Below are 13694 nucleotides of genomic sequence, written 5' to 3' on the forward strand. Positions count from 1 at the left end.
TTTCTTGTTTCTTTTTTTAGTCCCAACATAATACCGCGTTTCTGCGTGACATTCTGTTGCTGTGGCGAAGTAAGCTCGCTACAATGTCCTAATGCGGTTATATTTCCTCCACATCGACTGCGGCTTTACGCGCGGTGAGCTTCCGGCGCGCCTGAGTCGGACTTTGTAAACGACTCTAACCTTGCAGCGAACGAGGCCGCAAGGCAGCTGCGGTACAGCTGTTGCTTTCAGCTCGCACCAGCGTCCGCGCGAAGTCGCCTCGTTTTCAACGATGTCTCGGCGGAGAGCACCGCTGTTGGAACGACCCATCAGAAAAAGCAAAAAGAAAGAAAAACGCTAGAGAAGAGCGGGCTGGTGCTTCAGCGTGGCACGGCATGCGTGCGTCACTTCACACGACCTCCGATTCCGTACATGGTATGCGAACCTGTGCAGTCGCTCACAGACTTGCGCTCTGCTAGCGGCATTATGCAGCAGGACGAGCAGCAATCAAGGGGAGGCGAGTTATTTAACAAAACATGTGGGCTGGCCTTGCCTGGCAATCATGTGGTTCCATCTACGGCAGAGGGGAAATACTTTTCACACCTGACTTTGCACGGGTCTGAAGTTTCACTGCAAAAGGACGAAAAGGTGGCATAAAAAAAGCGAAAGAAAGGAAATATGGTACGACACTTTGCACAGAAACAGACGCTCGCGGCTCCTGCACCTTAAAACTTCAAGACAGCAGAACAGCAGGCGACAGCGAGCAGAATAACGAAAGCGAAATATCCACCCTTTCACAGTGAATTATTTTCTCTCAGCTAAGCATGTCCACCACCCGTCAAAAGTATACGGCCCTAGGGGTTTGCTTGTGAGACCTACAGCCTGCCTCGTTGTGCATGCTCAGCGACCGTAAACTCTCGAAAGAGGAACGGCTTCGCGTCCTCAATCCTCCCAAGCTTTGGACTGCTATATGTGCTAGGCAACCCCGCTGAACAGCTTAGAAGCAAACCCCTTGGACTGTATACTTTTGACGGGGGCTAAAGCGGGAAAACGAGTAAGCTTCTGGAGCGTTACGACATACGGATGGAAAAATTGAAACGCTAACATTGGGCGGTTAAAGCACGCCCCACCTGGCACTCGGTGTTGAACTGCTGCAATCGTTCTTCGCAGACCGATATTTCGATAGAACGCGCGAGGCTGCACATAGAGTAAAATTGTGGAAGTTCGGGTAAGTCTGATTGGCTCGGCTAGGCGAATAGACGTGACGGATAAGCTAATAAAAGTTAAATTCCTCAGGGTACAGACTGATTTCCTACAATCGCTAGGTCTCAAATGTAGATGATCCCACTTCAGTGCAGCGGTGTCCTGTTTCTCCTGTCCTGTGCATCGTCCTGTCGCGCTGTTAGAACGTTGTGTACATCTCCTTTTTGTGTGTTAGAGAGTGCGCCTTCTTCTCACAGCTCTGCGTCTTTACTCGCATCTCTCTCCGCGTCGCCTGTGTGCATTTGTGCCTCTGTGCGTGTTCTTGTGTCTGTGCGCGTGAATGCGTTCTACGCAAGTGTGCGCGACAGGATCCGAGAAGTGGCAAGGGACTTACGGCTCTGCGCGTTGGTGCTGACCAGGAATGGGGTCTCGTCCGCGGCGCCGACGAGGCGAAGTTGACCGCGAAAAGGTCTGGTCCACTGGAAACGGCCAACCTGCTCTGCTCGTCATGGGAGACTCGGCTCTTGGATTTGCAACCAAAACAGTTTAATATACTTATCCTTGTTTGTTAGTAAGCGTGCCTCCGTACGCTCTTTTTTTTTGTAACAAAAGGTAAAAACTGCCCTAATTTAACACAAACCACACAGAAAGACAGACAGGACGGGCGCTGACTACAACTGTGCTTATTGAAAGCCACATGTTGCCTATATACCGGGTGTTTTTTTTTTTCAGCGAACATTTTCAAAAATTTTTCAAAAATAGGCTTATGTGGCATAGTATTACCAGTGTTGGCGGGCACCAGAAAACATATGAATCGTCTTAAGCAGTAACCTGTTTAACTAATTTTTAATAATTAGCTTTTTAACTAGTAGTTAGGCGCCTAGTTGCAATTAGAGATTTGTAGCTGGTAGTTAGTAATAGCCATATCAGTTTTTAGAATTTCGAAAACGCGTTAACCCTCGCCGCTGTGGCTTGACAAAATTTGACTGCATCGTGCGAAAATACCTGCGATTTCGTAAGCATGCAGGCAAAGCAACCCCTCCAGTGCACGTAATTAGCCGAAAAAGCCAAAATTTGTCGAGCCACAGCGCCAAGAGTAATCGCCTTTTCGAAATTCTAAAAACTGACGTGGCTATTATTAACAATCGGCTGTCTAACTGCAACTAGGCTACTAACTCTACTAGTTAAAAATTAATTATTAAAAATTAGCCAGCTTACAACTTAAGACGATCCACCGGCTTTCTGGTGTCCGCGAACACGGGTAATACTATGCCGCAAAACCAACATTTTTACCTCAGAAAGGAGATTCTTGAACTTTTTGTAACTGTTCGCTGAAGCACCTGGTGTATGTATACCGCCCAAAGATGGTGAACGAATGCGCCGGCGTGACGTTGTGGATTATGAGTACTGCTGTCAGGTCCATGTGGTGTGGTAAAGTGTGGGTTTCTCTCGTACCAGGGACACGTGCCCGCGTATACAGTCGGGTATATCTGGTTGTATAGAAAGAGCCATGGACATGAATTTGTTTGTAGCTAGCTGCCGCCATGACACCGACTGCTCTGCATGTGGGACATGCAACATCTTGTGGGACGCGGGATACCGGCTTCTGCTTCTCCAGAACAGCTGCCAGCCACAGGATGCGAACACCCCTCAATACTTTATGAAAGTAACCTCACTTGATTGACTCTCTGAACACTACTCTTTGAACAGTTTTACTAGTGCGCAAACGATTGTCCTGATACGTGCCAAGCAGGCATTAAAGGAGGCCGAAACGATATTTACTGAGGTTAGGAATATCGCACGAGCGATGTCGTCAATCTTCACCGCACCGTAAAGATGTCCCGAGTTAGCTTAATTAACGCCGCAGTTATCGGCGATTGAAATGATGGCCCTGTTCTCACTCAACTCACACATGCCGACGCACCAAACAAAAAAAAAGTTGGTAGTGGTTTAACTATGTTAAACTATGTGCGAAAGCAGGTGTTCATTCTTCAATTTAAGGGGGACACTTGAGCTCCGCCTTAAGGGTATGACGCGATAGCGTTTATGGGTTAATGCGCATAGATGCGGCGTTGGTCATTCTCTAGCTAACGTTCATAAATGGCGGCGAGTCCTCATACCACTACCATCTCAGTGGCGCGGCGGCTAAGCGATGCACCACTGCACTGTCAGCTGGCTGTTTCTATCGCAGCCACCGGTGGGGAATGTGCGACACATGTTGCTCTTCCCGAGCATCCTCTCGCACAGCTGGCGCGATGTTCCTCCGAACTTAGCCATGCTTACCCGAGTTACTACCCGAGCTTATACGAGCAACTCGGGTTGCTAGGCGACGGCGCACGATTGCACGTACGTATGCACGCACGATGACAAGATTGTTGGTCGGCGTATGAGTGCCTTCGCATAAGAAAAAATAAAGAAAACAGGTCGGGACTGCATCCCGCTGCTACATCCCACCCACGTGGCTTGGGAACGTCCAATAAGAAGGCTCGCTTAGATATCCGTCTTGCGACAAGAGGGAGTGGCGGCTAAACACGCGGGGTGAGGTGTCTCCCTAATCGGTTGTGAACAGCATATTTTTTTCAATTATTCGTAAACTATAGAGTCCATACAGGACTTTTATATTTGGCTCGAATACTCACAAAGAGTATCTCTACAGATCTGTCGCATTAGAATATGGCCACCAAAATCATTTCAGGATACCTTCAACGATGAAGTAAACGAAGACATTGTGGTCACACCAGCACCACCGGAACACCGGGTAGGCTTGGCGTCAGTTTAGGGAACAGTGAACACACATTGATGTAAGAAAAAAAAAACATTCATATACACAATTATAAAAAAAATATGTCGCGTTTGTGTTCATGGCAGGCGACAGTTGCATAAATATCACGAAAACTACATCAAAGAAAAATTTATTGAGTACAATTCCTCCAGCACCCAGAAGGAAACGTGCACATAGAAACAAAATTTCCATAAATAGCAAGCCAGACACCCCTTAATTGCTTCAAAGACTGGCCACAGAGTGCACTACGTTAACAATACTGTAAAACCGACGTTAATTGGGAGTATCCGGGCTCACGTGCCTTCGTCCAAATAAACAAGTACACGCACAAAATCAAAATCTCAACAGGTCTTCAGCTCAAGAGAACACATAAAAACGTGTTTCTGAAACAAAAGCGCTAAGAGCCGAATTTACAGGCGGACGTAAAAACATGTATGTCTATCCTTGATAGAACTAAACAAAGCTGCTCTTAGCAGTGAACAACAAAACAGAATCAAAATGTTAAAAGTAACCGAAAAGAACACCAACAACGACCCGACCTGGGTTACTGCGCAGTTCAGTGGCCATAAAATGAGTAAAAGGATGTCACGTTTAAGCCACTAAGCACAGCTTAATCCTACGCTAACTACAAGATCCCTTTTCCCAGGGACATGACAAAGTTTGTGTAGTCTGCCATCAAGACGCTCCGTGAGGCAAAAGCCTCTGACACGTTTACAAAATTTACTCTCTTCTTCTGTGTAAAGATGGAGGTAAAAAAAGAAGAAAACAAGAGGGCAATGAGATTCTAATATTAGACCCTGTGACACGCACTGTGATCCAGGCACCAGTGAAGGTAGAAAAGAACAGATTTTCGCTGACGCTGTGAAGACACCGTATCTTCTCTCCAAACAAAACCTGCACTATTCCACGCGAACGCTCGGCGTTCCAATAAAGCGATTCATATCTCCAGATGCATTAGAAAAACAGCATCCCATGCTGCCACAGCTCTTGCCGCATCCAGTCTGTCAACAGCGCCCATTGTCAAGCACTCGGCAACGAGCGCCATCAACTAGGCTCTTAAATTGCACAGTTCAAGTGTCAACCGCAAGTACGTTACAATGTGGAGAATTCACAGTTATATAGCAGATTGCGCAGTTCTCATTTAGGCGAATCAATACTCCATAATGCAGTCTGCTCTGTGGACTATACATGCGAAGCATGGTTCTGTACATGAGATCCTGTGCGGGTGTCATTACTTAGTTCTTGGATGAAGACAGACTTGGCACCACAGTAATGTTCTCTAGGCAGCGGAATGGTCCACTTATCCTGCTAAAATCAGTTGCCTTAAACAAAGATAACCTGCTGTAATGAAATTACACGATGGCGGCCGGTAATAACACAGAATTATCCATTCAGCGGCAGAGTATACAGTACACAGTCCACAGCCTCCATGGAAAAAAAAAAATGTGTGCCGGCGGGCAGTGCATCTCGGGACTCGTGCTGCCTTCTTTTTAACACATTAACAATGCTTAAGACAGAAGACTGCGACGGGCAGTGCGCCCGACATCAAACACAGTAACTGACTGTTCGCACACTCTGCCCACGTGTATATTTCGTCGGCATCGGTGAACAGTATGTCCACACTGTTCGATTCAAGATCAATCGCTTCGCACTGTGCAGAAGACAGGCGCATCCTGCTCCTCCCTGGTCCGGGGCAAGAAGCTGAGCCAAGAGGTTGGCTGCCACGTTTGGTAAAGGTGAAATGTCCGGGTGTCGTAGTCGTGGAGCACAGAATCCCGTCACGGATGCCGACCGGCTGAAAGAGCATGTGCAGCCGGGGATGTCCTCAGAAGTAGGTCTGCTCGGAGACCTCGTTATTGGCGTTGCTGGCGCGCATGCGCACGCTGCCGTTCTTCATCGGCCTCCGGTCTTCCTCCTCCAGCGTCCGGCCCAACTTCTCGGATAGGGGCGTAGTCCCTGGAGGAGAAACCTGGCGTAAAGATGCGGAAACTCATTCGGGCGTTCTCGCTCGCCAGCACGCTTAATTGGACGCCTTATTGCGAGAAGAGACGCAGTCGCAACCAACGCCACAGTAGACGAGACACATTTATGCACCTGCTTTATGGCCAACAGTTAAGCCAAACTTTAAGGAAGCCGACAGGAGCAACAAGAACTAATTAACTTACAAGGCGCTATGTACAGTTTTGGCCAAAAGTCTTAAGGCCAAAGACTTTTCGCTTCAGCCTCATAACAGAGCCATTACGACACTATTAAAAACCTAATGACCTTCGAATGCTAGCAGAAGGTTTCTTCTAGCAGTAGAAAAGCTTCCTGCTTGACTTGTATTTTGAATGATCGGCTACACGGAGCATTCTGAGCTAGGAACATTCATTTCGCTGCAGCTGAACGCTGTTGCCTTCACACTTTTGACCAAGACCGCACATAACTATGTACACAGCAAACCTTCAGCTTTTTCTCAGAATGCACTACATCTAGCGGTAATGTTTGTTTCAGTTGAATTTATCACCCTTCATAAAGCAAGTCTGGTGTTTTTTTTATGCTGACTAGCAAACGCAGTATTTCTGAAAACACTCAGCTTGGTTGCACGTGTACTGCCATTAACATGCAGACATTTGGCCACGAGTAATAAATTCTTTTTTCTGAATTTTTCCGATTCCTTGACTGTTTATTAGACAAATCCTGGCTTTGAGATGTTACAATTTCCAGCCATTGTGAAACTTCGTACAAAATCTTGTCCATGCCTGCAAATAAATAAAAAAATTGGCCAGTGGTGTTTGTTGGAATAATAGCGAATTTGCTTTGGCGAGGCCTGGATATGCTATTCTGGCGGACAACTATTGATCTTGTGGCGAAGTACCAAGCGGCGCCTGAAAGGGTTAAAGGGACATTTAGGATAAACTGGAGCTATTATGTACAAAGAGGTCACGCCGTTCCATCGATGCAGACGCTACTTTCGCTGAAAATGGAGCTTTTATAAGCTACAGAAAGAATGAATAAATAACACAGGTGTCGCCATCATCGGTCAATTTCGCAAGCAAACTGCGTGCGTCGACAGTTCTTTTTTCGCGCGGATCCCCGAGGCTAGACTACACCACAATTACTTCAAAGCGGTGATCACGGGTTCCCTTTCGGTGCAAACGTGAAGAATTTGAAGTGAGTGGTGGGAAAATGTTTAAATGCATTTTTTTCAGAAATAAACCTTTCTTTTGGTTCAGGAAAATCAATTTTAGTAACAACAAATATCCGATGTGGCTGCACTCCCTTAGAGGCCAAACGGAAGTTGGCCTGTATCTATAGGGCACCGCGTTCTGATTACAAGGATACTACTCTCACTGAAAACGGAGCATTTATAAGCCAGAAAATACGAGGCGTTCAGAAAGTAAAGATACGAATGCCAGCATGGCTTTGGAAAACTTTTGCTCCTCAAAACTAACTAAAAAGTGGTCATAGAAGCCTCCCGCCAATCGCGTAAACTACGTCATGACTCTTCTTGTGACCTCATTATCGGCGAATGCTTTGCAGTGAGACGTTTCTTCAGATGAACGAACGAGGGAAAATATCTGGTTGCCAGTTCCGGGCTATGCGGGGCATGCTCTAAAATCTTCCACTTGAACCTGGTGTCACAGACCAGCGCGACGTGGCCCATTGGGAGAGAGCAGAGGAGGGGGCTCACGTAGAGCAGTAACTGGCTCGCAGCACCGCTGTTTGCGGGGGATCCGTCGAGGTTTTTCTGGGAGCTCGACCATCGGCAAACCAAACGAACATTGGAGTTCTCAGGAAGCGTGGCGCTTTCAAGGACAGTGGCGCATATACGCTGGTTGCCGAAACTCGAGCGTGCAGGCCCGGCCGACTCGGAGACGGCTGTCACGGAAGACATGAGCGCCCGAAGGCGCAGCTCTCCGGCGCGCTCCGGGGGTGCTTTGTCGGTTACGGCGTCCCCTCTTCCCAATCGTCGCCGCGTGGAGAAACAGAGAAAGCGTACCGATGATGAGAGGGAAACTGTGTGCCGGCCGCGTCCGGGTCGCGGGGAGCTGAGGACAGTCGGGGGAAGACAGGCAGCAAAAGAGGTTTGGCGGTGTGTCCGCGGCGCTGAGGGCCGAATTACCGCGCCGAGGTACGCGTTCCATCGCACAAGGCCCGCCGCCTTCGAGACATCGCCGCATCGACAGCCACCCGAACCGGAGTCGTCACCTTGGCCCCCGTACGTGAACTGTCCGCCGGACATTTCCTTTTTCTTGGATATGTAGCGTTGTAGTTCCTTCATGGAATGCATTGTATATGGCTCTGTTGTTCTTGTCCTAACTAGACGGATAAACTTTTGTATTGTGTGTCTCCTGCTTGTCGCGTTTCGTGTTTTGTATCGTTCTTTCTGCCACTCCCTTTGTTCGTTTTTACCTGGTTGTGTTGTTCCCTGCCTCCAAGTAAAGTGTTTGTTTCGGAAACCTCAACCCATTGAGTTCCTTCTCGGTCACCGACGCACCGACACACGTGCACCACGCACGGGCTGACCAGCCTTTACAAATAAATGTTGCGCAACACTCGCCTTTGGGCCACAGGGAAGCGTAAAGCGACCCCTGTGCCTCGACGGCTTGCGCCAGGCAACCGGTCGACGAGCGGTAGTTGTGACAGCTGGCCAGTCATGAAGCAGACATAAGCCACTTGTCAGCAGTCTCTTCAGTTTGCTTTGAATGCACTGCCGTAACTGTTCCAAGGTTTCTCAGTATGCAGCTGAATGTTATTCTGTCTGGAGGCGTGAAGTTCGAGTCCATGAAATCGGCCTCGTCGTCACCAGCCTATTCTAACGAATTCCGTCTTCGATTTTGCAAAGATCATGAGTGACAACAGACGGGCTGCCGCTCGTTTCTTCGCTGTGAAATAGCCACGAACATCCGCTCTGCCTTCCGCATATTCAGGGCATCACTTCAACACATTATGTCAGTTTTTAAAATCATCATAAACCGCACAGGTCTCTTGCGTGCATGAAGAGAGCTCATCACGTACTCCACCCAGCATTTGGCGGGAATCTGGATAGGAGTTCGGCCAAGCACTGGTGAAGCACTATAAACCAAATGGGAGAGGGAAGCTGAAGGTTAAAACTGTCTGGCAGCTGTGGCCCCACCTCTCGACTAGCCTTGTAACTGCGCGCCGTGTATTCTTTCCGGACATGCCTCGTACCAAAAAACGAAACACAGGTGTCCCAAGGAGCCCTTTTTTTTTTATCGCAAATTCCAGATTGAAGCGATACACCGCCACTCACACCAAAACGGTGGCAACCAGTCCCTTTCGGTGTAGACGCCACGAGTCCGAATCGACCGGCGGGAAGAGGTTTAAAATCAATTTTCTCGGCGATATATGAGCCTTTTGCTTGGATGTAATTGGATGTAACTGTCCTCAGTGTCACCCTTTAAGAAAGCCTCCCGGTGTTTTCGAAACGCTTTGCTCAGAGAACTGCATTGGGTAAAACGTGACGGCCTCTAAAGAGCGCGCTCAAACTGACAGGTTGCTCACCTAGCCGACTGAAGCCCATAAGCCGAAGGCAGAGGTAGGAGAGGGTGCAGCAGACCGCGCAGGCAGCGGAGGCATAGCCGAGGTAGCGGAATGTCACTCGGCCAGACAGTTTATCGATGCACATTCCCCCCAAGAGGTTTCCGGCGGCGACACCTAAAAAAGACAAAGACACAAAAAGCAGTTACTCATATGTGAAACATCATTCTACACCGACACATGTGCCCGGGTTCGAACCCGACCGCGGCGGCTGCGTTTTTATGGAGGCAAAACGCGAAGGCACCCGTGTGATGTGCAATATCAGTGCACGTTAAAGATCCCCAGGTGGTCCAAATTATTCCGGAGCCCTCCACTACGGCATCTTTCTTTCTTTCACTCCCTCCTTTATACCTTCCCTTACGGCGCGGTTCAGGTGTCCAACGATATATGAGACAGATACTGCGCCATTTCCTTTCCCCAAAAAACAATTATTATTATTATTATTATTATTATTATTATTATTATTATTATTATTATTACACCGACACGTGTGCACAACAGCAAAGCACACCAGGCAGGCGGGCAGACAAAAATATCAAAGGGCACCTGTTTACAAGGCGAACTAGTGCTCCAGAACAAAAGTAAACACGGCGGACGGTGATAGTAAAATGCACGGTCGACAGGATAGTATCCCTCTGTTTCAGGCTGACGGAACTTACCAGAGCAACCACTTTTGAGCATCATAGCGCTCGCTGTGAGCGATTGTGATTCTTCGCGAACAAACCGGTCACATCGCATGTGAATTTTTTTTTCTCGCACCTACTGACGCACGTGAAATCACCGAAATATTCATGACTTTGAAGAATAGTAAGGCCTTAGACATTAACGACATACAAATGAAACCAGTGAAGTATGTTTTAGAATTCATTGCCCCGCACTTACATATATAGTTTATCACCAGAATCTCGGATATTTCCAACTCAAATGAAGATAGCTAGTGTGTCTGTAGTACACAAAGGCAGTGAAAAAAATTATCAAATACAGGCCCATGTCGATTCTTCCAAATTTCTCCAAGGGTCTTGAAAAAATTGTTTTTTGTCGACTTTGTTTTTTTTTTACTAGGCCTAACACACTCTCCGAAGCACAGTTCGGCTTCAGTAAAGGATGAACCACAGAAATGGCGCTATTAACTATGAAGGAAAATATGCTACCAAATATTGATGAAAAGTATCTCACGCTGTGACTATTCATAGATTTCTCAAAAGCTAGAACTCCTATAATCATACTTTAAAAAAATCGCGTCAAAATACTTAAAAGAACTCGAGCTTTGGTGGAGCGAATATATGCCGCTCTTTGGACTTGAACACATGTAGAAATCATGCCAGAAGCATCGATATAGCACTCACCGAGGCCTTCGAATGTGGAACCCAAGATGCACATCATGGAAGCTGCCGTTCCCGGAGTGGCCACCCGTTTGGCGAACACTGTCATGGCGGAGTACGCGAGAGGAAAGATGGCACCACCCGCAATGTCCACAATGAGCCCGTACCATGGGTTGATCAGGTACGAGTAGCCGATGAACTTGATTGAGAACGCCAGGAAGGCCGCCGAGTACGAAAAGAAGTATCCGACGCGCTCCAGTATCGTCTTGGAAATAAAAAAGAGCGGAACCTCCACGCAAAGGCTCATCACCGTGTTGGACAGGCCGATCATCAGCTTCGACGCTTTGAGGTCTTCCAAGTACCAGGTACTGAACGACCAGAGCACGCCCATCAGAGCGCCGACTATGAACGTCCACACAGTGAAGAGCACAATCTCGGCATTGCAGAACAAAGTCGCTATATCCTTGATAAAGTTCACAGACAAATCAGCCGTTCGCAGACGGGGCATGTAGCAGATGAGCATCACGTCCAGGACCATGATGACGGCGAAGAGGTAGAAGCCGGGCTTGTAGTCTGTGTAGCTTTGATTACTGGCTTCGTCGATCGTGAACCCGATTAGAGGACTCACGATACCCCAACTGATGGTTCCCCACAGACGCTGGCGACCGAATGCATTCACGTTGTCACCAAGCAACTCGCAGACGGCAGCGTCCGTCACTGTGTACATGGTCGCAGAGGACGTCCAAGCGATCACGACCGACGTGGTGTAGATCCAAAAGTTGCCCTGATACAGAGTGGAGTCGCAGGGACAGCGTAGTACGGCGTAAGGGTCATTAATGGCACTTCCGTTGCCCGACGCATTCCCGCACACGCTTGATCTGCCCTGCAGGTCAACGAATGTGTCCGAGGCCTTAGTGACGTTGACGTCTACTGAGGGACCATCTTCGAGCGTTACGTTACAAGAAACGGGAGCGTCTTTTCGAGCTTTGGATGCTGTGCAATGGTACGAACTCGCGTTTGAGACCACAAGCTGACCCGAAGTGCAGTTTATGTATCCTACGAACAGACCATCCTCGTGGGTCTTGATGCTGGGGCTGAAGAAGACGACACCGTGGGATATAATTAAGACAGCTTGAAGGAAGACGATCACGGCAGTGGCATTCTGTGCACGATCGATGACGAACCCGCAGATGGGCTTGAAGACAACGGCAGCCAAAGGCGTCAGAGAGAAGATGATGGCGATCATGGAGGCGCTGATTCCAATCTGCCGTCCAATCACGGCCAGGTACGGGTACACGCATGCTTGTCCTAGATGTTGAAACGAGACGAAAAAAAAATATTTACGATACCAATGTTACACCAAGCGCAAGAGACAATTGCGGCACATAATTCACACGCTGTGGAACGCAGCGGTTGACATGACGTTAAGCTTTATGTCAGGCTAGCTCAGATGACACGGCTGCTCCGCTACCTGCATTTATCGCATGACACATACCAGCAGGTCGAATTGCGCGCATGGTCTGCCGTCGTTTTGTCATAACTTGAAGCTAATTTTTATTGCTTCAAGTTATGAATGAACCAGTATGTGAATCATCGCCAGGGAGAGGCGCGAACCCGGCTACAATAGCAGAAAAGGAACGAAGATAAGACAACGCCGCACTGCGGAAAGTACTGCGTTCTGGCGGCTCCCAGCCTTCACAAACTACTGCAGCTGCTACGAACGCTACCGCGAAAAAATCCTCACAACACGCATTCTTTGAACTTCATTTGTCAAAAAATGGGGACCCAACACGGTTTTCCCCACACCGAAACTGTCTCTTGAAAAGCCATAACTGCTCCCAAGATACACGCAGGCGGCCAAATTTGGTGCGGAGCCCACCCCCTGCTCCTTCCTCGGAGCCCGCACTGTTTTTGGCAGGTAAAAATAGCTAATCGTCATTCGTTACAAGCTCATCCTCTAGTCGAAAAAAAACAACGACAGAACAGTGTCAAAAATATGACAAAATATTTTGCCGTAAGGACAGATTTTTCTGTTGTTTTGCAGCACTTTTCTATAGTCTGTAGTTCTGCAGTACTTTTCTGTAGAACTACAAAATTTCAGCTGTTAGTAGAAGTTTATGGCCAAAAACTGCGCAGAGAATCTGTTGTGACCACAGTAAATTGTCTGTCGCGTTTTTCGACTGGCTTACTGAAGATCGCTAATCATAGACGAGATTATGACAAAACTTCTAACGAGCACTATACCTAAGCGGACAGACAGACACGCAGGGGGCCCAACGACTGCCGTTAACGGAAGGGTGCACTCGGAGACCGCACACGTTTACTCTTCGCATTAGTGTTTCAGCAAAAGCACAGCAAATATCCCGCGATATAGTGCGGAAAGAGGGGGAATGCAGGGAGGCTAACCAGAATAGAATCCGATTCGGCTGCTCCGCACCCACCGGGGGGAACGGGGCGAAGAAATGGAAAAACAAAAAGATAGACAACGCAATGCGGGCACAAACTCGAGAGAAAGCGCTCCTCTTTACCGCAAGGAACAAGCAGACTCAGGAACTGGGGCGCAGACTGAAAGCTTTCGCTGTTTTTACGCGCCCGCAACAGACTGGGCCAGGTGCAGACTATCTTATGTTCTGACGGCGCGCGACAGCAAAGCCTGCTATTCACTGCATTGCAAAGACACTTCGCGCGCAGCAATGTGTGCGCACATAACCCGAAACATCCGCAGCCACAAACAAAGCAGTCGACAATGCCTGAAACAGGTTTCTGCGAATTCTGCACTACCCACCGCGGTGGCTCAGTGGTTAAGGCGCTCGGCTACTGATCCGGAGTTCCCGGTTTCGAACCCGACCGCGGCGGCTGCTTTT

The 13694-nt window shown here is 48.3% G+C and overlaps 1 protein-coding gene across 3 annotated transcripts in view; it reads right to left on the minus strand.

The window, feature by feature from the left end:
• Nucleotides 1-4078: 4078 nt before the first annotated feature.
• Nucleotides 4079-13694, minus strand: part of LOC144098369 (major facilitator superfamily domain-containing protein 6-like) — a 37249-nt gene continuing 27633 nt past the window's right edge. For 2 of the 3 annotated variants that reach the window (XM_077630958.1, XM_077630956.1), the window contains exons 3-5: nt 10855-12138; nt 9473-9625; nt 4079-5920 (exon numbers count right to left, since the gene is read on the minus strand). In XM_077630958.1, the coding sequence (XP_077487084.1) occupies nt 5790-5920; nt 9473-9625; nt 10855-12138 (1568 nt within the window). In that variant the 3' untranslated portion in view covers nt 4079-5789. Of the gene's footprint in view, nt 5934-9472; nt 9626-10854; nt 12139-13694 lie in introns of all 3 variants that reach the window. The other variant, XM_077630957.1, reaches the window with a different exon arrangement.

This window comes from Amblyomma americanum, chromosome 7, assembly GCF_052857255.1.
Source record: "Amblyomma americanum isolate KBUSLIRL-KWMA chromosome 7, ASM5285725v1, whole genome shotgun sequence".
Lineage (NCBI taxonomy): Eukaryota > Metazoa > Arthropoda > Arachnida > Ixodida > Ixodidae > Amblyomma > Amblyomma americanum.